This window comes from Engystomops pustulosus, chromosome 9 (genome assembly GCF_040894005.1).
Source record: "Engystomops pustulosus chromosome 9, aEngPut4.maternal, whole genome shotgun sequence".
In the NCBI taxonomy this organism is placed as follows: domain Eukaryota; kingdom Metazoa; phylum Chordata; class Amphibia; order Anura; family Leptodactylidae; genus Engystomops; species Engystomops pustulosus.
Window position 1 is genome coordinate 49,350,841 of NC_092419.1, and position 25,483 is coordinate 49,376,323.

Consider the following 25,483-nt stretch of genomic DNA (forward strand, 5'->3'; position numbering starts at 1 on the left):
TATGGAAATGCAATGATTATATCCATGCAGATCCCAAGGTGGTGGACAAGTTCTCTTAAGGTCTTCAAGAATATTTTGTTTTTACCACTAAGAAAGTTTCCAACCTGTTCACTATCTGGAGAGGCCTTAATGTTTTCATGAGGGGATTGTTGATCCAAATAGGCAGTAGGCTTTGAAAAGCAAGGGAGAAGAAAATTAACATTTTGCATTTCCATATCTGTTGGAAACTGCAAATAAGCTAAAACCCTCTTCCCCAATATTGGACTCATTAAAAAATCTTAGAGAAGACCTTAGATATTGTCTTCTTTGTAAATATGTGAGACATTTACAGAGAGTCTAAGCTATATTCTATTCCCAGCATAATAAATCTGAAAAACTCTTGGCCGATTGAGTTAAACGGTTAGCTACTAAAGCCAGAATACACTTTCTTGAAGAAGATGCTGGCATAAAAATTTTAGACCTGAAAGGTATTGCTCTTAAATTTAGAGATTATTACAGCTTTCTATATAATTTTATAATTTGGGAGATAACAAGACCACCCCAATACCTACCTGTGATAAATTTGACTTGGGGGGGGGGGGGGAGGCCTGCTAGTAATTCACCACCTTAAATTGGCCTAATTGAGCGTTCACAGCATGTGACCGTGCTTCAAAGACCTATGCAGACAAACCGACTCCAAGCATCCCCTCCCAAGTCTCAAACAAAGATCAATTAAAACTCTCAAATCACCATGTTGAATAAGGACAGTTAATAAGTTATGGTCCGTCTTACCAGAAGACCAAATACATTTTTGGATTAGTTATTTTCAGGAAATCATAATAATTCATTTTTTGGCGCTTGAGGATACTCTGGAGAGGACCATAGAAAATGGGTCAGGTTTGGTATCAATACGATCCAGGGATTCAACCAGATCCAATGATACCAGAACTATGACCCTACGACTTCCCCTTGAGAAGCTACGGCTTCTCCAGGGCTCTGGTTGTAGTACAAGGTAGGAGTGACCCATGACTCCTCCTTGGGGTGTACAGAGGTGTGTCCGCACCTGATATAATCAGGCACCACTGAATGGGCCTTGTCTTTCACCTGGGGGAAACTTCACCATCAACAAGCGCAGGGAGGATCTTAAAGCGTGGACTATCCATCCCCATTAGGGCCACACACCTAAGGTAACTAACTCACCAAACTGCTTAGACTTGTAGTGATACCCGTGTATTTTGTGCTCTGTTCATTGTATACATCTATTGTGTGTACTGTATTGTCTAGTGTGCTCTTAAGGCAATTAAATATAAAATTTAACCTGTGTTGCTCTTTTATCTCGATCACAAATCTTACGTCCGGGTTTCTCGCTTATATACATGCTACCGGGTTGGTTCCTCACCCTATATAATCCCGTTACGGACGGGGCTTATATTAAAGGAGAACTGGTGGCAGCATAAGGCTCATAATATTCTGTCTCACTGAGGCTAGTGAGAGGGATCTTATAGCCAGGACTGATTTATTGTTGTGCCATATCCGGAAGTTGTGTGGACAACTTTAAATCACTTCCTGCGCCTCTCAGAAGCGGTGCGTTCTGGGAGTGTCTCCAAAAGGATAACCGAGTGACCTTGCGTACCCTTCAGGGGTCCGGAACGTCGCAGTTTCCTTCACACTACCCAAGATGATATTAACGGTTACTTGGACTCCCTAGATCTTCTGGCAATATCTGAGGAACAATTGCACTCCTTATATGCCCTGTTCTCCCAGGATGAGATCCAAAAAATAAAGCATTGGACCCACATGGTCTCACCAACCAATACTAGATTTTCCAGGGTATTATTCTCCCTTGCCTCCTCCGGGTCTATTTGGAGGCGACAGCATACAGCAGTTACCCAAGAGATTCTCATGAGAAGGACATAGTTTGACCTCATACAAATCACTTGTCAGGCCACATATGGAATATTGTGTACAGTTTTGGGCACCGGTGTATAAAAAGGACATAGTAGAACTGGAACAGGTGCAGAGGAGAGCAACCAAGATTATTAGGGGAATAGGGGAACTAGAATACAATGGCAGATTACAAAATTTGGGATTATTCAGTTTAGAAAAAAGATGACTGAGTGGAGACCTCATTACAATGTACAAATACCTAAACAGGCAATACAGGAATCTCTTCAAAGATCTTTTTATACCTAGGCTTGTGACCAGGACAAGGGGACATCCTCTACGCCTAGAAGAGAGGCGTTTCTACCATCCCACTATATAAAGGTTCTTTACTGTAAGAGCAGTGAGACTATGGAACTCTCTGTCGCAGGAGGTTGTTATGGTGGACTCTATGTAGATGTTCATGAGAGGCCTGGATGCCTTTCTGAAGAGCAAAAATATCACGGGTTATCGGGTAAAAAACATTTATTTATTTCTTAAAGATTGGACTTGATGGACTTGTTTCTTTTTCCAGCCTTATATACTATGATACTACGAATAGTCACTTTAACAAGGCTGGAGAAACCTCATACATCCCTGCAGAATTTCAGGCCTAACACTCTATTAAATACAGACCTAAAGATTTATGCCAAAGCTATTGCCTTACAATTGGCCTAAGTGATACCGCACCTAGTAGACCCTGATCAATCAGGTTTCACACAAGGTCGGCAAATATCAGACAATACGTGGAGGATTATAAACATCATTGACCACTTGAAAAGTTCAGGGGAGGAGGCAGTGGTGGTGATGCTGGAAGCCAAGATGGTATTTGACCACATTAACTGGTTCATCTTCTCGCTGCTGAAGAGAATGGGCTTGTGAGTTACAGTCCTACAGGGGGTTAGGGCGCTATATTCTAATTTGTCATTTCCCTATATGTAGATGATATACTAACCCTAACTGATCCCACGATATCCCTGGGGGCTGCCTTGGAAATCAAAACATGGGGGTATCTTTCTATAAACTGAATGTGAATAGATCCCAAATTTTGCCATTGGGGGGTCCAAGCATCCTCTTTACCTTCCATGAGGGCCAGGTGCCCATTAGACTGGTGCCTAAAAAGCATCAAATACCTGGGGACCAATATTACACCCTCCGTAAAACCCCTGTACAAGGCTAACTTTCCTTATCTTTTGAATACAATTGCTGCAGACTTAACTTCCAATGCAAACAAGGGCTCATAAAACTTTCAGAAACTTTCAGCGATCCTGGGTGAGCTGGCTGGAGATGTTCCCAAATGGCTATGACGGCAGGACACAAAATCCTGCTGCCCCCCCCCCCCCCATGGAGTGTATGTTACTCCCCCCATCATGTCATATATCATAAGAACAAATTTATGGTGCCTATATAAGTTTTGTTATGTTATTTATTTTTGCTGTTTTGTGGTATAGTTGTTTCATCAGACTACCTATGGTCCACTATTTGGCACATGGATCATTGCCCAGCTGATGGAAATCCCATCCAACCACTGTTTCTCACCTTGGTAGAATATATCTCTCACTACTGGACTTTCAGGTTACAAACAACCATGGCAGATTTAGTACCCCCTCCAGGGACATTAGCAAACAGAGTCTTTGAGGTTTATGGTTTGATATCTCACAAGATTATAACATGGAAAGACCATCTTCTGTATCCGTAACTCTCATGTACATATATGTATACTGAATGTTTTGAAAATGCATATAAAATATAATGTTCAAAATAAGAAAAATATGTAGATGAAAAAAAAATATCCATATAACAATAAAATGTTAAAACAATAACATATATAGGATTTGGGATGAGGGAGCACAGGTGGAAGTAGGTATGGATGTAGATTAACGAACCCTTGTGAGAAAACCTGAAAAAATTAGCAGAATCTGAAGTAAAGTTAGTCAGGCAATAGTGTTAAAGCTTTGTCAAGGCCTAGTGAGTCCTGCAAGGAAATCCATGGGTTCAATTCGCTTTCAAACAAAGGGTAAGTGTTTGTCCTGGTCTCCAGTCTCTCATATAGCATTTTATAAGAATGTTCCTATTTCTAACTGCAGTATGTGACAAGTTAGCTGTTTTCCATTTAGCTGTTATATGTATCCTAGTAGCTAGATCAATACAACGAACCAAGCAATGTACTGTATTACGTACCTTTGCTGGTTTATCTCCCTGTAAAAGTGTTGCCAGAGTTACAGGGTATAATCGATGTGAAACATTCTTCCCAAGAGCGACTACCACAAGACAGTGTCACAATGTTAGCCATGTCAACACAGGCGTCACAACCCTGAAAACAATGATCTGAGATGTGGTCTATTCACCCACATGCCAAGATGATTATGGTGTTAAAGTTTGCAGTTTTCTTTCTCTCTACTGAGTAGAGAGAAAATTTCTGCAGGAAACTGCAGGAAAATTTTTGACAGAAGTGAAAGTAAAAGCTAGATGTACCTTGACTTCACTTGAAACAGGAGAGCATTTTGATCAACTAAAGTTCATGCACAAACACAAAACTATGGCCAATGAAATATGTGACACTGACTTAATATTGCATTCAAATCTGAAAAAGAGGAGCCTAAATCTTCTTTCTTTGACTACTAGTTGACTAACGTCCCTTCTACACTCGCGAGTGTGATGCGATGAATTTGCATCACACTCACAATGCGTGATGCCCCGATCTCCCGGGCCCGAACACTGCAAACCGGAAGTGAACTCAGCATGTCAGTTCAGTTCCGGTTTGTGTTTGGGCCGGGAGATCCGGGCAGCATGCATTGCGAGTGTGATGCAGGTTCATTGCATCACACGCGTGAGTGTAGAAGGGGCACTAAGTGCTCTTCTGTCCCTTACATCCTTCTTTGACACAGATGGTTTGACAATTTCATCATACTAAGAAAATGTTAGACCTCAAGAGACCCATCATTTTAGCAACTTGGGTCACAGATACCCCTTTCAGGCAAATACCCTATGGAACTCTGCCCGGCCTGAATTTCTCCTAAAATAAACAGATTTTTAGATCCAGTAATGACTAAGGGTATTCCAGTTATTATGGTTATTATGTTAAACCCCCTGTACAAGTATCTACAGGTTTCTAAGCTCTAGAATGGTGCTTGGGATTGAAAAGCAAACATGTGCATATAAACCTAAAGACTGCAAATATTAACCAAATATTGATACAAAGATATATTTATAAGATGTATATGTCATCATCTTTATACATGCTAAAAAGACAAAGACTTAAAACTTAAAGGAAACCTACCACTACATATCTACCTATAAAGGTAGATCGGGTGGTAGGTACATCTATAGAACATGAGGATAGCCCTTTTAAGGGCTAATCCTCCCGTCCCCACAATATTTTGCTTACTTTTATTTGGCAAATATGTAAATTTTCTAAAGCGGCTACTGGGGCATGGAGTAGCCAGAGCTGAGGCTACACAGCATGGCTACTCCACGCCCCAGTAGCCTCTTTGTTCCTCCTACCAAAAATCTTCGTCGAGCAGCACCTCGAAGCTGCATGCCCCCATCCAAGAATCCTGCCATCTGCGCATGCGCAGTAGCTCCGGCTTGTGAGCAGTGACCACGCAGCCGCAGGCCGGCTGTTCTGCGCATAGGCAGATGCCATTATTCTCGGACGAGGGTGCACAGCTACGAGGAGCTGCGCACCAAAGTTTTTTTTTGGTAGGAGGAACAAAGAGGCTACTAGGGCGTGGAGTGGCCGCGCCGTGTAGCCTTAGCTCCGGCTACTCCACGCCCCAGTAGCCGCTTTTGAAAATGTACATATTTGCCAAATAAAAGCTAGCAAGATTATGGGGATGTGAAGATTAGCCTTTAAAAGAGCTATCCTCACGTCCTATAGATGTACGTACCACCCGATCTACATTTATAGGTAGATATGTGGTGGTAGGTTCCCTTTAAAGAAAAAGGAACAGGTTTAGAGCTGAGGTAAAGCTATAAACTTGTGGTATTGATTGTCTCACCTCTTGCTTTTATCGCTTTTATTTCTTAACATGTTCCAAACATCCAAACAAAAATCCAATACACAGCCTAGGATTATTCACATAACAGCTATTGGATATACAATATTTTCCTAAAACGACACAATCACTGGCTTGATTATTTAATGTTTGTTTACTGCCGATCTGGGTTATGGTTGAATCTTTGCTGACGGCTTATGACTGCAAATGGATTGAACAGCTGGTGTGCCCTGCTATCTGGAGGTCAGAGAGCAGCCAGCATAATATGGAACATTTACATTCTCTCCGTGATACAGAAAACATTAAAGGAAAAAATGCATTTTTCTACGAAATTTTCATTATGGAATGGAAACTTGTTATGCTGCCCATTTCACTAGGGTGCAGATAAGGGCCTAAAATCTCTAGAGCTGATAATGTGGACTTAATTGTGAATTGAAAATGGAGGTCATTAAATGTGCAAAAGCTGCCATATTTCTGGTAATAACCATGCAAATCACAGACTATTCTGCAATCTCCAGTCAAGTAAAGGTTGTTCTGATGATGACAGACAGGCCTTCCTCACGTAACAGAAACATGTCTTAGCAGGTGGAATTTCTGGCATCTTTTACAGTAGTGGTTGAAATACAGTACAATGCAGCGATTCTGTTATGACTTTACAAAGAGCATCTGCGGGGATATGGATTGCAATTAAGGAGTGTTTGTTTGTAACAATGTGTTCCCATCACACCCCATCCTAGACCAAGTGGGGCTCAGAGGCAAACTACATATATAGTATTAACCCCTTAAAGACACTGCAATATTCTGGCTCCAGGACACATATTTTTTAAATGTTTTTTAATTGTTGCAATCTGAAGCTGTTGCATAAATATAGCTGTTTGAGGACTTGGTCATTTGATTGTGTCATTTAAATGTTTTTTTGGTAGATTGAAAAAAACAGCAATTCTGTCAGTATACAGTAAATGATATGTTTTGCACCACTCAGTTTGGCATATTCTGCAACCCAGTATAGTTCCAGTAGTACCTTCTCAATATAAGTTTTTACAGAGCTGTTCATATAAATGCTAATTTTATTAAAACCAATAATAAATAAATCTAAAAAAAAAAAACTATTTATAAAAAATCCATTAACACTGCTTTTTTTATCAAATCTTTTGGGGCAGGATGACTCTTAGAATCTTCTGATTACTGTTACAAATAATTCCTTTATTCTAAAATTAACTTTTAAAATGGTACTGTTACATTCTGAGGGAGCACTTCCCCCCTCCCATGGTATGCTCCCTGCTGCTGAGATTAGAATATGTGCAGGGGGAAGGTGAGAAGTAGACTTGCTGCTGCAGTGGAACAACAGTTTGGAAAACCAGAGCACAGAGGGCTTCTTTAACATGCCTGTAGCCCTTCTAATTCGTTAGCATTATTTTAAAAGATTATTTTATAAAGAAGGGGGCTGTGAATAAGAAATATATGAAGATTACCCCAGTCACAGTGCCTAGATGTATAAGTTAGTGGACCTGGATTATTTTGCTTGATTTTGATGGTAGATTTCCTTTAAAATTTTCAGAAATAAGGTGACAAAAATCACACTTGAATATAAAATTAGATTTATAGTTCAAGTCATAAGGGATGTAAGGGTAACACATATTTTAAAATTTTGTGGAAAAAGGTGGATTTGGAAAGGGTAATGGATTTACTAGAAGGCTTTGGCCTTTGAAATCCATGCCGGGTCAGAATTGTTGTAGATTTCCTCTGTAAACTGCAACAAGCTATAGAAAACCATCCAAATATATAGCCTTCTACACCAGAAACCTAGTCATGATAAAATCATGTGCCAAAATGTATAAAATGTTCAGCTTCTTCCTCTGTTCTACATCACAAATGGGTGGCAGCTGTGAGGGGTGTGCAGACTAATAGCCCCCTGTGTGATCAGGTAAAGCACTTTAGCAGCACTTTTACCTGATTTTTAACAAATCATTTATGGAGGGTTGACACTGCTGGGATATCCTGACTGTGGACTATTAAAATATAAACATCTAAGCAAGGATTTTTGTTGCCAAAAATTATTTGTTAAATATAGCATATAGCATAAGGTTCAGAAAAGGACCTATTATTTTTCCAAGCAAATCTGTTTTATAGAAATTACCTTATAAGTCAAACCAAAGGACACTTTGTAAGTTTTTCATACCTTTCTTGTTTCCTGGTGAGTAGAGATGAGCGAGTATACTCGTCCGAGCTTGATGCTCGTTCGAGTATTAAGGTACTCGAAACGGCTCGTTGCTCGGACGAGTATTTCCCCTGCTCGAGATTGAGCATTTAATTAAACAAACACAGTGAAGAATAGAATAAAAACAGTGAACACAGGATCATTTAAGTGAAAAACCCAGTGAAGAACACAGTGAAGAATAGATTACAGATGTTCGGCACATCTGCTTACTTGTCGGAAGATACACACGGAACGGGGAGACATCGCGCACCAGGGAGACATCGTGCGCAGCAGAGACACATCGGGCGCAGCAGAGACACATCGGGCGCAGCAGGGAGACATCGGGCGCAGCAGGGAGACATCGCGCGCAGCAGGGAGACATCGCGCGCAGCAGGAAGACATCGGGCACCAGGGAGACATCGGGCAGCAGGGAGACATCGGGGAGACTTCAGTGGAAGAAGAGGAGCGGATCCCGGGACAGCGTATCTCCTCTCCCGACAAGTAAGCAGATGTGCCGAACATCTGTAATCTATTCTTCACTGCGTTTTTCACTTAAATGATCCTGTGTTCACTGTTTTTATTCTATTCTTCACTGTTCTTCACATCTGCTAACTTGTCGGGAGATAATATACGCGCGGAACAGTGAAGAATAGATTGCAGATGTTTGCATACATCTGCTAACTTATCAGAAGACATTCTTTTTCAATTAAATAACACATTTTATTCCTGAACCATGGTCCCTTTGAAAAATGCTCGAGTCTCCCATTGACTTCAATGGGGCTCGTTATTCGAGACGAGCACTCGAGCATCTGGAAAAGTTCGTCTCGAATAACGAGCACCCGAGCATTTTAGTGCTCGCTCATCTCTACTGGTGAGCTGTTGTCTCAGAGAAAATGCAATTTGCGCTTTTATGTAAATGAGCTTCCATATGCACTGGGGATGTGGCTGTGTCTGCTGTGCACCTGTTTTCAACTTTCTACATTGCCCATCACTACACAGCACCATTGATTTATAGAATGATTGACATTTCCCATAGAAATCAAGTGTAGAAAGAAGATATTTGTTTACCAGAGAGGTGTAGCCAGGTCCCCAGCTCTTCAAGAACCTAATTTGCATAAAGATAAAAGTAAAATCTTCTTAGCAGTTAATTTGTGGGTTGTGGGACCTGGTAGATGCTCTTTAAGTTTATGCCTGATAAAAAGTGTATGAAAAATGTTGACTACTGTTTTTAGATTAAAAGAGGCCACTTTAGTTTAGTTTTTAGTATTGAATTTGTTGTGTTATGTTGCGCATTTTCTACTTAAATACTATTTGCTCATATTTACATGGACAGGTAAGAATTCAATTTCTGAGAGTTCTGTTACTCCTTTTTGAAGCCATGAAGCCGTCTTGTTTGAAGAATAGGTCCCTGTGTTTTCTAGTTAAAGTCGATTTACAATATATTATTAGTTACACAATGGCAAAATTCCTGCGGACAAATAATCTAATTTCAGCCATCTGTTTGGCGCTAAGCACCGAAAGGGCCTAATTAATTTGTGCTTTTCATATGTGAGCTGCTCTTTTCCTAAGAGGCAGATGCGTCATGCTATGTATTCCGCACATGAAAAATGAAGAATGCATTAGACTTACAAACAAAGTTTAATAATAAAAAGCAGATGCAGTAGCTGTGTTACTTTCCGCTAGTGGGTTCTGCCTTAATTTCAAATATTAACTATAAGTCGAAATTAAAATTTATTTTTTAACTTCTTACAATAATCATTCACTGTTAGAAGTAGAAAAGGTGAAGTTCTGCTCAGCATTCACAGAAGCAATGCAATTCCCAAAGGCAGATTGTACATAATTGGTTATTCAAAGGAAATCTAGAGAAGTTTTGTACAATTTATTATTGCATTTTATTTGGTATGACCAAAAATATGAAAAAATATCTTGTGTAGTACTCAAGGAAATGCAAAAGCAGCACACTTAAAAAAGATCCAAGTATGGCGGTGGGTGCACGCTATAAAGCAGTGTACAGATAGTCATAGTGGGTTAGGGAATGCTCTGGATGTCCGTGTCTTGTTTACACGTGACGTAGGCGGTTCCCTTGACAACCTGACATGCGCACCGCTCTCTGGCCTGTTTGCTTTCCAGCTTTGCGGTTCACGCTAATCGGTGGTCGGCGCGCGCTCGGATGTATTGTCCTTGCTACAGAAACTTGTGTAAAGCATGGTGAGACACCCGTTACATTGTTTTAACCTTCGTTTCCAACAAGCACACGATGCACTTGTCACTTTACTTATATGTATCACACTTGATGTTTAAAAATCTGTAAATAACAATGTTTTTTTGCACTGGCACTTTATCATGGCATGTCATATTCCTCTTAATACTGTTGATTCTGTATTTTTGTATAATGAAAGTCATTTTTGTACACTATTGTCATGACGGGATATGCTAATTAGGGGGTGGACACCACTTGATCATGTGACTGTTTGTAGGAGTATATATATGTGCTGTTCACTGCTATCACTTGGCTTGAAAAAGGCTCCCTGGAGCCGAAACGTTGCTGTACCTCACTGTACTTTTGAAGCATGGAATAAAAGGAACACTTTTTTTCATCACCTGACCATTGCTGTCTCGGAGTGCTGCTTACTTCTCTGGATTGTATCTTGTGTAGTAGCTATAATTGTATGGGAATGAAAATATGTAGGAGAATGGGAGTACCAATACCTAAAAAGAATGGTCAGTTCCTCCAGTGCCTAGCAGATGAACTCAAACAGTCCATGGCCCCTTTAGTCGCCAGTGAAAACAGTGTTAAAGGGGGTTGCACTGTGTTAGGTAGTCTTTTTCCTTGGTGGGCTCCCTCTGGTAGTAGTCCCTAGTAGTAGTCCCTAGTTCATCTTGTGTGTGATAGGGCCCATTGTGTGCAAATGTCTGGTTTTTAATGCTGGTGTATATAGGCCCATTTCCAACAACTATCTCTCCAATGGTTTGGTGACCCCAAACTTTTGGGTGGTAGTGTGTATACATATATAGATATATCTACATATACATATACCTATCCATTTTCTTTAATGGGTGTGTCTAAAGTTGGCCTTATAAAATATATACTCGAGTATAAGCCTAGTTTTTCAGCTCAAAATTTGTTTTCAAAAACCCTAACTCGGCTTATACTCGAGTCAAGAAAAAAAATAGTCAAAACTCACCTTTCCAACATCACCCGTAGGTCCTATGCTTGTTTCAATGCTTTGGTGCTGCCGTGGGTCGTTCTGATCCACTTTGGGTTTTTCCGCTCCTCTTCGGGTCCACTAGCGATGCCGGCAGCTCACAAACAATGACGTCGGCAAGCAGCTGACGTAATTCTGTGTGCCGGGCAAGCGCGAAGATCCAAAGAGGAGCGGACGAATCCAAAGAGGACCGAAGGACCCGAGGCAGCATCGGAGACAGACTGGGCAGGCTATATACTACAGGGGCTGGGCAGGCTGTATACTACAGGGGGCTGGCAGGCTATTCACTACAGGGTCTGGCAGGCTATATGCTACAAGGGTCCTGCTTGCTATATACTGGGAGGCTGTAACCAATGCATTTCCCACCCTCGGCTTATAATCAAATCAATAGGTTTTCCCAGTTTTATGTGTTGAAATTAGGGGTCTCGGCTTATACTTGAGTATATACGGTAAGCTGCAATGCTAAATTAATTAATTTATTAGTTATCAGGTTAAGTTAATTTAAATGCAACTCGCATTTTTTAAGTCAAAACTCTGATTTTTAAAAAATTCTATGTTTTCAACAAAGTCCAAGTCTGATTTCAGTCATGTAAACATTGGAAACAAAGGTTGAAAATGTTTTCACTTTAATCAATTCATTTTTTTTTAAAGGAGAGTGGAAATGTTCATAGTTTTATATAAAGTGGAAAACATTTCCTGAAATTTTACTAAGAGAATAAGAACATTCAAATACACAATGATTTAAGGCACCAACAGGAGATTACACAAAGATTACATAAAAACACAAGCATTCCCTTATGACTGCATTGTGTGAACTATTACAATGCCAGCAACATCTGTCCATCCATGTGTTCTCCTTTTAGATGGAATGCCTTGGAGATGGCATGATCATTGCAAAACAATTTCAGTGTCTCAATTTCCCATACACCTGTCTGTATATAAACACCTTTAGGCATCACTGGCTGGAGCAGAAAATTCCTATCTGCCAGCCCTGGCTCCCAGAAAGAGGAGTTTACATTTCAGAATAATCAGACAAAATATGTTTAGTGTAGCGACAGATTGCGATCCACCTGTGAGTCAATGTCAGGAAAAAGAATGAAACCACAGATGCGCTGGCAACAACTCAAAAACAATAACCTTAAATCAATTAAACTAGTATGTTTTGGCTTTTTTTGCATGAACCATATAATTTATGTAAGCACATGAAACCCCATAGATGCTTTGGGGGGTCATTTAACTTTAGTCAGGATATCTGTACATGTCTTTCTTTTTTGCTTTTTATGGAGATGGAATAGTGTCATTTATCTTAGAGGGTGATATATCCGGTGTGTGAGTCTTTTGTTAGTTTGAGCCTTTTCTTTTTAAAGTTGCTAATTCTGCAATACCCTTCTAAACTATATCTGCTTGGGACTGTAGTTTATTTGCACCAAAGATTTTGCCATTTTAACAGGATTTGTGCCAAATTGTGCCTTTTTATCTATCCACATCCGCAAATATACAGAACCTATCTTGTATGTAATCCGGGGACTGCCTGTAACACCCATTAGCATTCTAATGTTTTTGATTGCAATCTCAAATCTGTGTGCCACTCGGAATGTTTTGATGTGTGCTTAAATCATATATATATATATATATATATATATATATATATATATATATATATATATATAGTCCTCTAATACAACTACAGTGTATTTATCTAGTTTAAGAGGGAGTAGACCACCTAGGTACTATGCTTGGTTGTGATTGTCTTATCTTAGTTTGGTCATTCTTCCAAAACTGTTCTGATATATAAAGAATAAATAACATATCATGTGATATATACACAACATGGTGGGACATTGAAGACTAGTTGTCTCTCTCAGGTCACTACAAAGTTAACTCCTTGAATAACTTCACTAGAAAATAAAGTTATATACATAACAATGTGGGGAGGTTATCTGCAGTAACCCGGTCTGAGATTGGAGCAGATGGATTCCTGTTCTATTCTCAGCTAATCTGTGGGGGTGCTGGGTGTTAGGCCCGTTTCACACTTGCACACACTCGGCCCGGCCCGAACGCTGCAAACCAGAACTGAACTCAGTCCCGTTCAATTCCGGTTTTCAGCGTTAAGGCCAGGAGATCCGGGCAGCACACGTTGCGAGTGTGATGTGAGTTCATCGCATCACACTCGCAAATGTGGAAAGGGCCGTAGACTTTCACTAACCTGACATGGAGGATCTATTTTTAAAATATGTTGTTAGTTGTTATAGCTTGTAAGACTAATTCAATATGAAATTGCATTTGCTGAAATACATTTTATTTTGTTGTATCAAATTATGTCATAGTTCTTTCTGAGCTGTTTTTTTTTTTTTTTTTCAAAAACTTTTCTTTCAGAAAGAAAGAAAATGGCTTGTATTTTTTCCGGAAGTCTAGTTATTTTGTGACCTTTATATTCCAAGGCACAATTTCAGGCATAGTTCTGTGCTGATTACACATTGATCAAAAGGCCCTTTCAACCATTACGTTTTTTGTTAATGCGCTCCAATTCCAGGAAAAAAATCTGCAAAACTATGTTGTTTCATACAGTTGCTTAGTACAAATGAGAAAGCTTTGCTTGACAGTAAACTGATAGAAAGGTCAGCAGAAGAGGCATCTCTAGTGGAATAAAAACATTAAGTCATTTGAACAAAGGTCACTCAGCTCTACTTGTATGAGCCTTTATCATCTATCTGACAAGGCCAACTAGATATTGATCATGTGAAGCGCCTTGGCAATCACAAGTGGAGCTTGAGCAAAGTGAGAGGGGGAAAAAGTGTGGCTAGACTTCTAAAAATCACAATGCTCTTATATTAATGTGATGTGAATCCTCCATGGTCTGTGTTTTCTTATAATCTGGCCCATTATCCTTATGTCATATGCACTTTATTCTCAGTCAGTGTGATGGATACAGCTGTAGGGCTTTATAGGGATCTCACCACTGTGCTTTAAAGCTACCAGGCTTTGAATAATGAAATATCTCATTATTTGTTTTAGAAGACAACACATTGCTGCTGACTAAAAGATTAAGGAACATACAACTGAATCTTTAAAGGTCATACCATATATAGGCTATGATTGGGATGCACTACATTTTACAATGCTTTCAATATATTTTAGTTTTCAAGAGTATTTAACCTTTAACGACCAGGCCCTTTTTCGTTATTTTGTTTACATTTTTCACTCCCCAATTTCAAAAATCTATAACTTTTTTTACTTTTCCATATAAAGAGCTGTGTTAGGGTTCGATTTTTGCATAACAAATTGCACTTCACAATGACAGTATTAAAAATTCCATGCCGTGTACAGGGAAATGGGAAACAATTTCTAAATACAGTAAAATTGATATAAATGCGCATTACACATTTGTGCCATATTCTTGCAGTGGGGTGATTTGAATTTTTTTTTTTATTTATTCTTTTAACATTTTTTTTTTACTATTTTCTGACCCCCTAGGATACTTTAACCCTAAGTTGTCTGATTGATCCTACCATATACTGCCATACTACAGTTTGGCAGTATATAGGAATTTTACTGTTCATCTATTACAATGCATCACTGGCACATTGTAACAAATGATCAGAAAACATACAGCCTTGGTTCTTACAAAGACCCGAGGCTGTAATGTAGACAGATTGTCGCACCCTGATGACGTGGCTTGTTACTGCCGCTGGCAGCTTTGCCAGTAGCGATCAAAGGTTCAACACCAATGATTGGTGCTAGCACCAATCAAGGGTGTTACTGGTGGGTCTTTGCTTCAAAATGCAGCAAACACCCACTTTGTTTGGAGAGCATACTCCATACACCCACAGCCGACATGTGACGTATAAGTACGTCACATGTTGGTAAGGGGTTAATGAAAGGTAAGTAAGAAAAAGAATTATGTATGTCACTGAAAAAAATAATGTCAATGAAAATTAGAAAAAACATTACAACTAGAGATGAGCGAGCACTAAAATGCTCGAGTGCTCGTTATTCGAGACGAACTTTTCCAGATGCTCGAGTGCTCGTCTCGAATAACGAGCCCCATTGAAGTCAATGGGAGACTCGAGCATTTTTCAAAGGGACCATGGTTCGGGAATAAAATGTGTTAATTAATTGAAAAAGAATGTCTTCTGATAAGTTAGCAGATGTATGGAAACATCTGCAATCTATTCTTCACTGTTCCGCGCGTATATTATCTCCCGACAAGTTAACAGATGTGAAGAACAGTGAAGAATAGAATAAAAACAGTGAACACAGGATCATTTAAGTGAAAAACACAGTGAAGAATAGATTGCAGATGTTCTGCACATCTGCTTACTTGTCGGGAGATACGCTGTCCCGGGATCCGCTGCTCTTCTTCCACTGAAGTCTCCCCGATGTCTCCGTGCCCCTCGATGTCTCCGTGCCCCTCGATGTCTCCGTGCCCCTCGATGTCTCCGTGCCCCTCGATGTCTCCGTGCCCCTCGATGTCTCCCCGTGCCCCTCGATGTCTCCGTGCCCCTCGATGTCTCCCCGTGCCCCTCGATGTCTCCCCGTGCCCCTCGATGTCTCCGTGCCCCTCGATGTCTCCGTGCCCCTCGATGTCTCCGTGCCCCTCGATGTCTCCGTGCCCCTCGATGTCTCCCCGTGCCCCTCGATGTCTCCGTGCCCCTCGATGTCTCCGTGCCCCTCGATGTCTCCGTGCCCCTCGATGTCTCCGTGCCCCTCGATGTCTCCGTGCCCCTCGATGTCTCCGTGCCCCTCGATGTCTCCGTGCCCCGATGTCTCCGTGCCGCTCCCTGATGTCTCCGTGCTGCCGCTGCCCCATGTCTCTGTGCTGCTCACCGTGTTCTTCACACATATATATTGTTCTTCACATGCTATTTTGTTCGCACCGTTCCGCGCGTATCTTCCGACAAGTAAGCAGATGTGCCGAACATCTGTAATCTATTCTTCACTGTGTTCTTCACTGTGTTTTTCACTTAAATGATCCTGTGTTCACTGTGTTCACTGTTTTTATTCTATTCTTCATTGTTCTTCACTGTGTTTTTTTAATTAAATGCTCGATCTCGAGCAGGGGAAATACTCGTCCGAGCAACGAGCCGTCTCGAGTACCTTAATACTCGAACGAGCATCAAGCTCGGACGAGTATACTCGCTCATCTCTAATTACAACATACAAAACATTATGAAATAAATAAACATATATAGATATATCATAGTATGCAATTTATAGTAGAATGTTGATCAATGTAACAAAGATGGCAAGGTATTTAACACATGATATGCCATTGCTAAAGAAAAGAACCTTAGGTTTTATACACATTTAACATACTTTACAAAGCTGAAAAAACCTGGGTGGCGTTGCTACTGTTGACCAAATATGGTACTGTGCCAAGCAGGGTAGACATTAACCATCGGGCAGTAATAATTTCAAAACTCAAGGTCGATGTTTTAGAAATTGTTATTAATAATATATTTGCATTTTAAGTTTAAAAATGTACTAATCAAATTACAATAACAATAAATCAATAATGCTATGAATAGATTGTGCTTCAAAGGAGATGTATTGTAATTTCCTCTGTCCATGGTAGTTACAGAACCTTTCATACTTGTCATTTTGTGTTGGTCCTCTGTGTTTCAAAATAAATATATGGTATATATATATATATATATATATATAAGGTAGATAAATTGTTTATTTATAACATGATGCTTGCTTTATAGTTGATAATACTTTATTCTCTACTGTTTATTCTTTATTGCAGGATCATTTCTTCTCTTCTGTATTATATTTCACACTGTGCTCCATGACAGTGAAATCATTTTAATGAAATATGGAGCAGATGGACAGTAAGCCTTACCAACCATTATCAAAAATTAAGCATGAAATGGATCTTGCTTACACCAGCTCTTCAGAAGAAAGTGAAGATGAGCATAAGCCTAGACAATCATACAACTCAAGAGAAACTCTCCAAGAATGTACTCAAGAAATAAGATTAAACTACAACAGCCATAGCAGCAGAAAGAGAAAAGCAGTGGAAGATCCCAGCCAAGGTAATATTATTTAGATGTGGTAAACTATGTATGTTTTATGTGATAATGCTATCTAAGGCTGAATTCACACGATTGCATGGGGGGGCGTTTGTAGGACCACAAGCTTGCAGCCATACATACATCCTCCATAAACAGCAATGGCCACAATGTGGCATCATACCACTCCGTAAACAGGGAAAAATAATAGGACATGCAAATTTATAGGTGTAAGATAAATTACCCCCTTTGTCTACTAAATAAAACCCATATCCATTTTCTTTTTGACTTTCCACATGAAGAGATCAGAAAATGTTTAATTTTAACAGAGAGCTTTAATAACTGTGTACCATGAAGACATGTTGTTTTTTAAAACTTTTTTCTAAACATTAAATATTAAATATTCTTGCCCACACATATTCTGTAGGTTAAAGGTCACATCATTAAAGGTTAAGTGATTGATCTGTGGCATATTTTAATCCATTATGTATTCATGTATAGTCCCTGTATATGCAGTTCGATATCACCTCAATACATATGCATATCACCACATATTTCCAGGACTGCCTAATACTATCATAAAATATATGTAATGTAACATTACATCAAGAATAGAACATTATGTTACAGTTTTAAATTTTGCATATGGTCAAAGCAAATGTACAGCTCAGAAATCTGGCTGCAGACTACAATAACAATTTAATAGAAGAATTGGAATTCAGAGTTAGAATGACCGGTATGAATCAGAATAAGCCAATTTTCAAATGTCTTTCAAGCCTCTGTGATTTACTTTAAGTGGCTCTGGATATGATTTATTTCAGGGGATGTCACTTTGAAGAAATACTTTAAAGGGAAATAAAATAGCTTGGGGTTTTTATTCAAAAGAAATTCAATGGCATTCACTTATTTGCCATTTTAAGAAAGGGGTTTCTGCTACTTTTATATATGATTTTTCTCCAGCATTCTTTAGACGTTTGTACTTCAATGCTGCAAATCTATAGCATAGCAAAAAGCCTGGAAATGAGAGCCATTTTGATAGATTTTGACAAATTTATGAAGTCTCATTAAGCATCTCTTAGAAAGAGAATCTCCTAGACTGGGCTCAGTTCTGTAAACTCTTAAAAGTGTGGAGCTACTTTTAGAGACAAGTGATAGCTTTATTTTAAGCTATTTTATTCATATTTCTAGAATGAAAGACGCATAATACAAGTGGCACAACATGGTCCAATTCAGCTTCTTCATTTGTAACTATAAGAATTAGGTACAGAAAGTAAGCATCCGAAGAGGATTGTGCAATCATTTAAATGTATTATGCAAGTTTTCAGATGGGTCTGGAACCTCGAGTGGAACACTTTTAGATCATACTTTAAGAACTCAATATTGAATGGTTGAGCGATATCTAAGATTTCAAAGCTAAATGAAGCAGACTTAGTTTCTTTACCTTATGTTACAAAGGAGATGATAAAGAATGAACAATTCATTGCCGACGGCTAATCAATAAAGTAATTACTTGCATTTACTGAGCTAAAGATAATATTTTCCTGTATTCGAATGTTTTTCATTTGACCAGCATGGGTCCTCGAAATGACCTCTGAACATTTACATCTTTTAGTGTTTATTCAGAGGAGATTTTTTGATAAAATGTAGCTACAGCTACTGATATCTGTTGGCCTCCTGCTGAATTGTGATGGCAAAAGTGGGGTACTATTATTATTTTTTTAACTAGTTCTTTTTCATTTTCCTGACTTGGCAATAAGAAGATTATCATTACTATATGGAGAATACTTTATTGCTGATTGTCATACGTATGTATTAGCATTTTCTGATGTATAAGTCATGAAAAAAAGCAATTCCTTGTGCAAAGCAATTTTCTGGGGGGTCTCTATGCTGCACATCACTTTTCTAAACAGTGGGCATGATAGGGTCGCCAGTGGGGCTAGCTGAGGCCATATTAGCTATAGCTGCTCCAGAAAACCAGTTGGAGGCTACAGCTGAAATCGCCCCCAAGTGTGGACTGGGCGGAGATTTTATTATGTCACACAAAAGCAGTGCTGGATTTAATTAATTTTGTATCATTAGTTTTTGGGAAAATATTTAAGACTCAATAAAACATTAATTAATTGATTAAAACAAAGGATTCACCCTGTAACACAGGCTTTGTATGATTAAGTGACACTTTATCCACCTCAAATGATTCTTGGCTGAAAACACACAGATAATTTACTTATGAAAATAATGATACATATTTTTTATGTGCTTTATAAAATGATAAATTAAGTAATTAATAAGGTATAAATATTTTAAGGTCACCATTCAAACTACCCCTATAAAATTATTACTAAAGAAAATGTAAGCAAACTCCCAAATGATGCAGTCCTGCCAACAGCAAACAAAAGAAAAAACAAGAGTGTAAATAAAAAAATAAAAATATATCTCTGCACTTTCCTGATACAGTTACTGTAATAATGGAGTAGTAGGTGTGCTGATTGTGTGGATGATTGTCCATGTGATTGTTGACGTCCAAGATGAATAAAGGTGTTAGTTATATCTGAACTGATAACAATGTATATATAATAATTTGTTCATATAACACTGGTCAAAGGCACCTGAAGTCTTGTGCAGACTTAGATTATATGCAATGTCGATGGTATATGATGGTGTAACACTGTGCCTTATGCAGGTCCGTGCCTTCAATCAATTCAGATAAGTCTTTTGAGAATAAACGGAAAGTATTTCACTCACGGTTTCACCACATTAACTCTGAAAAGTTCCTGGAGTCGGCCGCCACGAGCGTTGGATATAGGAACACTAGTATTGACTCTGCGTTTCACAGGCCGCTATGCGCATGCATGAGGCAGCTGCAGCTTGTAGGATCATAGTTTCCGGCCAATGAATCTCTTGGTGGACCAGATGGGTGGTGAACGAAGGCAGTCAAATAGATATGTAAAGAGATATTGGTACTTGTTGAAGTCTCCGAGCGTAGAAAGCGACCAGGTATCTTTCCTCTATAGTGTTGACTCCACGGTGTCCGTTTACAAATGCCTAATTGTTTGAAAAATCGCTAAATGCATTTCAAAGCCTCCTCTCGGGTCTTTCATCAGTAGCTGATCTGCCAGCAGATAACATTGCCGCACCCTGCAGGCTGTTACAGAAGACCAAAGAGGATCCGCAGGAAAGCCAAAAGAGGAGCCACGCCGCCATCGGGAGCTGCACTGCGCATCTGGGCTGCCGGAAGGTGAGTATATGAGTTTATTAATTTTTAAGTGCTGGCTGCCGGATACTACAGGGGGCTGGGCTGCCTGTATACTACAGGGGGAAGGCTGGGCTAGCTGTATACTACTGGGGGCTGGGCTGGCTGTATACTACAGGGGGCAGGCTAGACTGGCTGTATACTACAGGGTGCCAGCTGGGCTGGCTGTATACTACTGGGGATAGGCTGGCTGTATACTATAGGGGGCAGGCTGGTTGAATACTATAGGGAGCTGGCTGTATACTATAGGGGGCATGCTGGCTGTATAATACAGGGGGCTGGAAGGCTGTATAATACTGGGGGCTGGCTGTATACTACATAGGACTTAATGGCTATATACTGGGGCTGTGACCAATGCATTTCCCACCCTTGTCTTATACTCGAGTCAATAGGTTTTCCCCGTTTTTGGTGTTAAAATTAGTATATACGGTAATATTTTAGAACAATGTATTAAAATGTAATATTTACTATGGACACTGCACCTACCATATATTTAACAATGTCATAAGATATTAGGTCCTTTATACCAATACCCAAGGAATCATTAAGTTGTCAATCAGTCCAGCGTCTAAATGTTCAGACTGAAGTAATTACAATGATCAATCATTTGCTTATACAAAATGGTAATTTTTGATCTGAGAATATATCAGCAACAGATTTATGGTAATTTTGGAAAGAGGAGCTTAATTATGACTTTAATTAATAGCTGGGAATCAGTCTTCAGACAGAGAACTGATATTCCTTATTACTGTCTTTACAACCTGCAAAAAATGTAAATAAGATGATAACTAGAAAAGTCTAACAGGAAAACTAAACTTAGCAAACTGTAATTAAATGGAATGGGAATAGTTCTTTATGTGCTTTTAGATAGGATTCATTTTTGTAGATGAAATGGATAATTTCTGATGTTAGCTTAAAAAATCCCTTTCATTTCACAAATTACCCTCCCGTTACAAATACATTTCCATTTCCATTGCAGCTACCATACTAGGATTATGTAATATAAAGCATTACTACAATGTGAAACCTTCCCACATATGGGGGAGATGCATTAATTAAAATAAAGGGACACTCCTGACATTATAATTTGTTTTCATATTGTAGGTCCAGCAGTCGTTAGTTATAGAGCTAACGTACTGATAGGCTGCAACTTTCAATTTCCATCTGACCCAATAGTGATTAGAAGTTTGCTGTGACCTTTGCCACCATGACTTGTTATTTGTGGACTTGCTGTAAACTTCTTACAATGTCTAAAAGAGCATCTAACTAAGGTCATTGGTCTAACTAAAAAATTGTAACAAGTGCAACATTATCATGGAGTTTCTCCAGTGTTTTCTATCGGTTTGCGTTATCAGTTGCATTTTCTTACTTTTCCACATTCAGAAACCCCATCATAATAAAAAGATAGTTCATTAGTTCATAACACTTGTGATTCCCCTATCACACATGACTTCTAAACCTGGCAAAGCTAAACCCATTTAGACCCAAATTTCTTCCGTAGATAAAGAGGTCAGTTGTCAATCAGATTTTGAGACAGGAGACCACCTCAAAAACTGATGTTGAACCCATTCTTAAATAGGGACCCAATCACAGATGATTCATACTCTCTGTTGAGTTCTAGGGAACATAAAATGTTATTTGCTTAAACTTATATTAGCTGAAATAGTAGAATGAAAAGATATACTGTAGATAATAAAGTCAATCAGAGAATCCACAAAAATTCTGCACTAAAAGATAAAAGGTGCCTCAATGAGCCCACAATAGCTGTTATGCTGTCTAGTTATGTTCATTTGTAGGATTCTGTACAAAAGAATAGTGTGTTGCTCTTATCTTGGAAAAACAAATATATAGCAATTCTGAACCCATGGTCCGAACTTGAGATTGTAGTTAAAGATACTTAAGTGTTTCCAAGGACAAGGAATGCAAACAAGCTATAGTTACTTGAGTACATTGTGTATCCATTGATGATAAGTGGATGATTCTCAGGTGACTATGCTTAGAGACACAATAGCCAAGATCTTCCCACATGTGATATATGTATATAGTAAATGAAACTGTATTGTATTTTGAACTACAAGAAATACAAAATATGTAGCAAATTCATTTGAGTTAAATTGCTTAAGCTATCTGTGAATGTATCCAGATTTTATAAATCACTTGCACTTCATTTTTCCTCAGGCATCATATATGTTTCTCAGTCTACTAACCTGTCAAGTTATTCTTAGTTGCTTAGATCTGAAATAAAAGTAGATAGCCTTGAATTGATTAGCAGAATTTACCATTCCAAATATGTACACAAGATATAATGAGTATATGAGAAGGCTTATGAGAAGAGTATATGAGAAGGCTCTCTCTTTCTTCTCTCTACTGTTATTTGGTATTGAGGTACATACTTATTGGCCCACATTTACTAAGGTGCTTGTGACAGTTTTCTGATGGACTTTGCATGTTCTATTCAGTGCAAACTGCTTAAACAGGTATTTAAGAAGTGCCTGTGCCAAATCATCTCACCCAAAAGTAATCACAGCTGAAGGCATTCTTTGCACGGAGCCGAAAAAGCTGAGTCAGGGTCAGTATGAAGCCAAACAAATGAGAAAATAATCCAGCAAAGGAAATTTCGAAACCTCCTTTTATTTCAAAAAAGGATCATGGATTCATGAAAAAAGTTTGACACATTGTAGAGATTCTTTGGTAAGTTTGAGCACAAGCTTAAATAAAACCTAAGAACTGGAAGAACAGATGTTCCTGTTGGAGACGCGCCTCTATAGGTCACATGATAGTAAGGTAACATTTCAAAATTTGCTAAATTTAAAGAAAATCAGTAACATATATACATAAATAAATTACATACAGAATATACAAAAATAAACATAATTAATATCGTTACGGGAATGGATAACGTGTATCTACTCCCCTTTTTGGGTATTTTACTTTCTCAATGGGGATAAGTTTTATATTATGAAAAGAAATGGGCGCATCAAATCTAATGAAGTGGAATTCATTTAGGATTTCAGGAAAACTTCGGTTCTGCATGAATCCGAAGTTTATGGTGATTTGTGGGAACAAATTATTTTTTTTTCCCCTTTGTTAACAAAATGACTGCAAACATAACGTGTTAGATGGGGCAGAGAACTCTGGGAAGAAGAAAGGAACACCATCGGTCACATGTGCAGACATGTAAGGCAATCAGCAACCGACAGACTTATGTGATGTCACAGCCCTATAAAAGCAGATGGCCATTTGCAATCCCTTCATTATACACTGCATGTGCTGTCTCTAGCGTCTAGCGTCAGTAGCTGATGGAGTGATTTTTGCTCAAAGTCCAGGATGTGAGTTTCTGCGGTTCTGTATTCCCCAAATTTAAATTATTTTTTGTTTCTAAAGTAGCCAAAACCACATAGTTGATGGAGTGATTTTTGCTCAAAGTCCAGGGTGTCAGTTTTTGGGGTTCTGTATTACCCAAATACAGAAGCAGGAGTGGATACGGAACACAGGACATGCAAATATCCCATTTACTGGTCATCTCTGTTTTGGATCAACTCCTGTTTGTTTTTGGCTTTAGCAATAATGATGGATTATTGACTGATTGAAAGCAGACACTGACGGATGAAAAGAGGGGCAAAATGATCAGTGACGTTAATGCAAAATTGCTGCTGACACCCTCTCTACTCTTTTGGGGGGTTTCTACATGTATCAGCCTTTAACAGAACAGGTTCTGTCGTAATCTATGGAATCATCTGATGTCAGTGTAAAAAGAGTGCACTCTTTGATGTTACAGTGGGATCTTGGCCTTCAGCTCAGTCCTTTCAAGCTTGCACAGACGTTACCTTGTCAGGCTGCGTTCCCGATTCACTTATTTGGTCAAGTTGGCCCCTGTAAGTGCCCATGGAATTGAATGGCGCCGGCTGTTATGTGCGTGTCATACTAAAACACAGCATTGTTTGAAGAACAAACCACGCTCCCTATGGCACAACGTTCTACAACACCCTACAAGCTCTCTGCAGCCAGGAAATACCTGATTTTAACGTGATTCGCCATGATTCGATACGGGTAGAATCAAATTTTTCCAGAAAATTTGGCGAATCGAATTTTTTAAAAATTCACCCATCTCTAATTATGATGTATATCCAGACGAAATTCCCTGAAGTTTTTGTAAAATCCCGAAAGGTTTTTCTGTAATGTGGACAACGAGGTTAATGTAGCACCTGTGATGCGCTCTGCTATTCTGTGTTTTAATTTGCAAATGGTGCCGCCAATATATTGGACTTTGAAAAAAGAGAAATATAATAAATAAATAACGTAATCAGAGTCACAGTTTATGAAGTTATTAATTTTGTATGTGACATTGGTATTGAAGGAAGTGTACGTCAGGGTTTTCAAAATGAATTTGCATATATTGCAGCGTGTGACTCCACATTTAAAGCTACCTCATATGGTTAACCATTTGGTCCCTGCGGGTTCAGAAACTAAGTGGTCCCGGTGCTCAGTTGGACTGTGTGCCATTTTTTTTGCAAAGTCCAACAATTTATTTTGTCACAAGCCCTGTGTTAAAGATGCACCAAAAAAGTTGGTGCACTCTCTTGAGGCAGTGCACAAAGCACAGGTTCATGAAGAACATGCGTTAGAAATCCTGAATCTGGTGTCCCTCTGCACATTACGCATTACACATAGTGTTGTTTGTACTGTTTTTAGTAAATGTGGGCCATTATGTGTAGCATTTGCAATACAGGGCCATGTTATAGAAAAAAAAGGAAAGGTTGCATGCAGGAGGTAGCCTCATGCACTAAAACCCAAACATCCTCTAAGTAAGACTACTAACATAAAAAAATAAATGAAATTAATAAAAAGTAATAAAAAATAAGGCAAAAAAAAGAAAAATATACGTTAAATATTATTTAAATACATTAAAAAAATAAATG

The 25,483-nt window shown here is 38.9% G+C and overlaps 1 protein-coding gene across 9 annotated transcripts in view; it reads left to right on the plus strand.

Moving 5' to 3' along the window:
* TENM1 (teneurin transmembrane protein 1) overlaps positions 1–25,483 on the plus strand; it is a 490,610-nt gene that overhangs the window by 88,827 nt on the left and 376,300 nt on the right. For all 9 annotated transcript variants that reach the window (XM_072124023.1, XM_072124021.1, XM_072124025.1 and 6 more), the window contains one exon: positions 17,050–17,338. In XM_072124023.1, coding sequence (XP_071980124.1) covers positions 17,119–17,338 — 220 coding nt within the window. In that variant the 5' untranslated portion in view covers positions 17,050–17,118. The remainder of the gene's footprint in view (positions 1–17,049; positions 17,339–25,483) is intronic.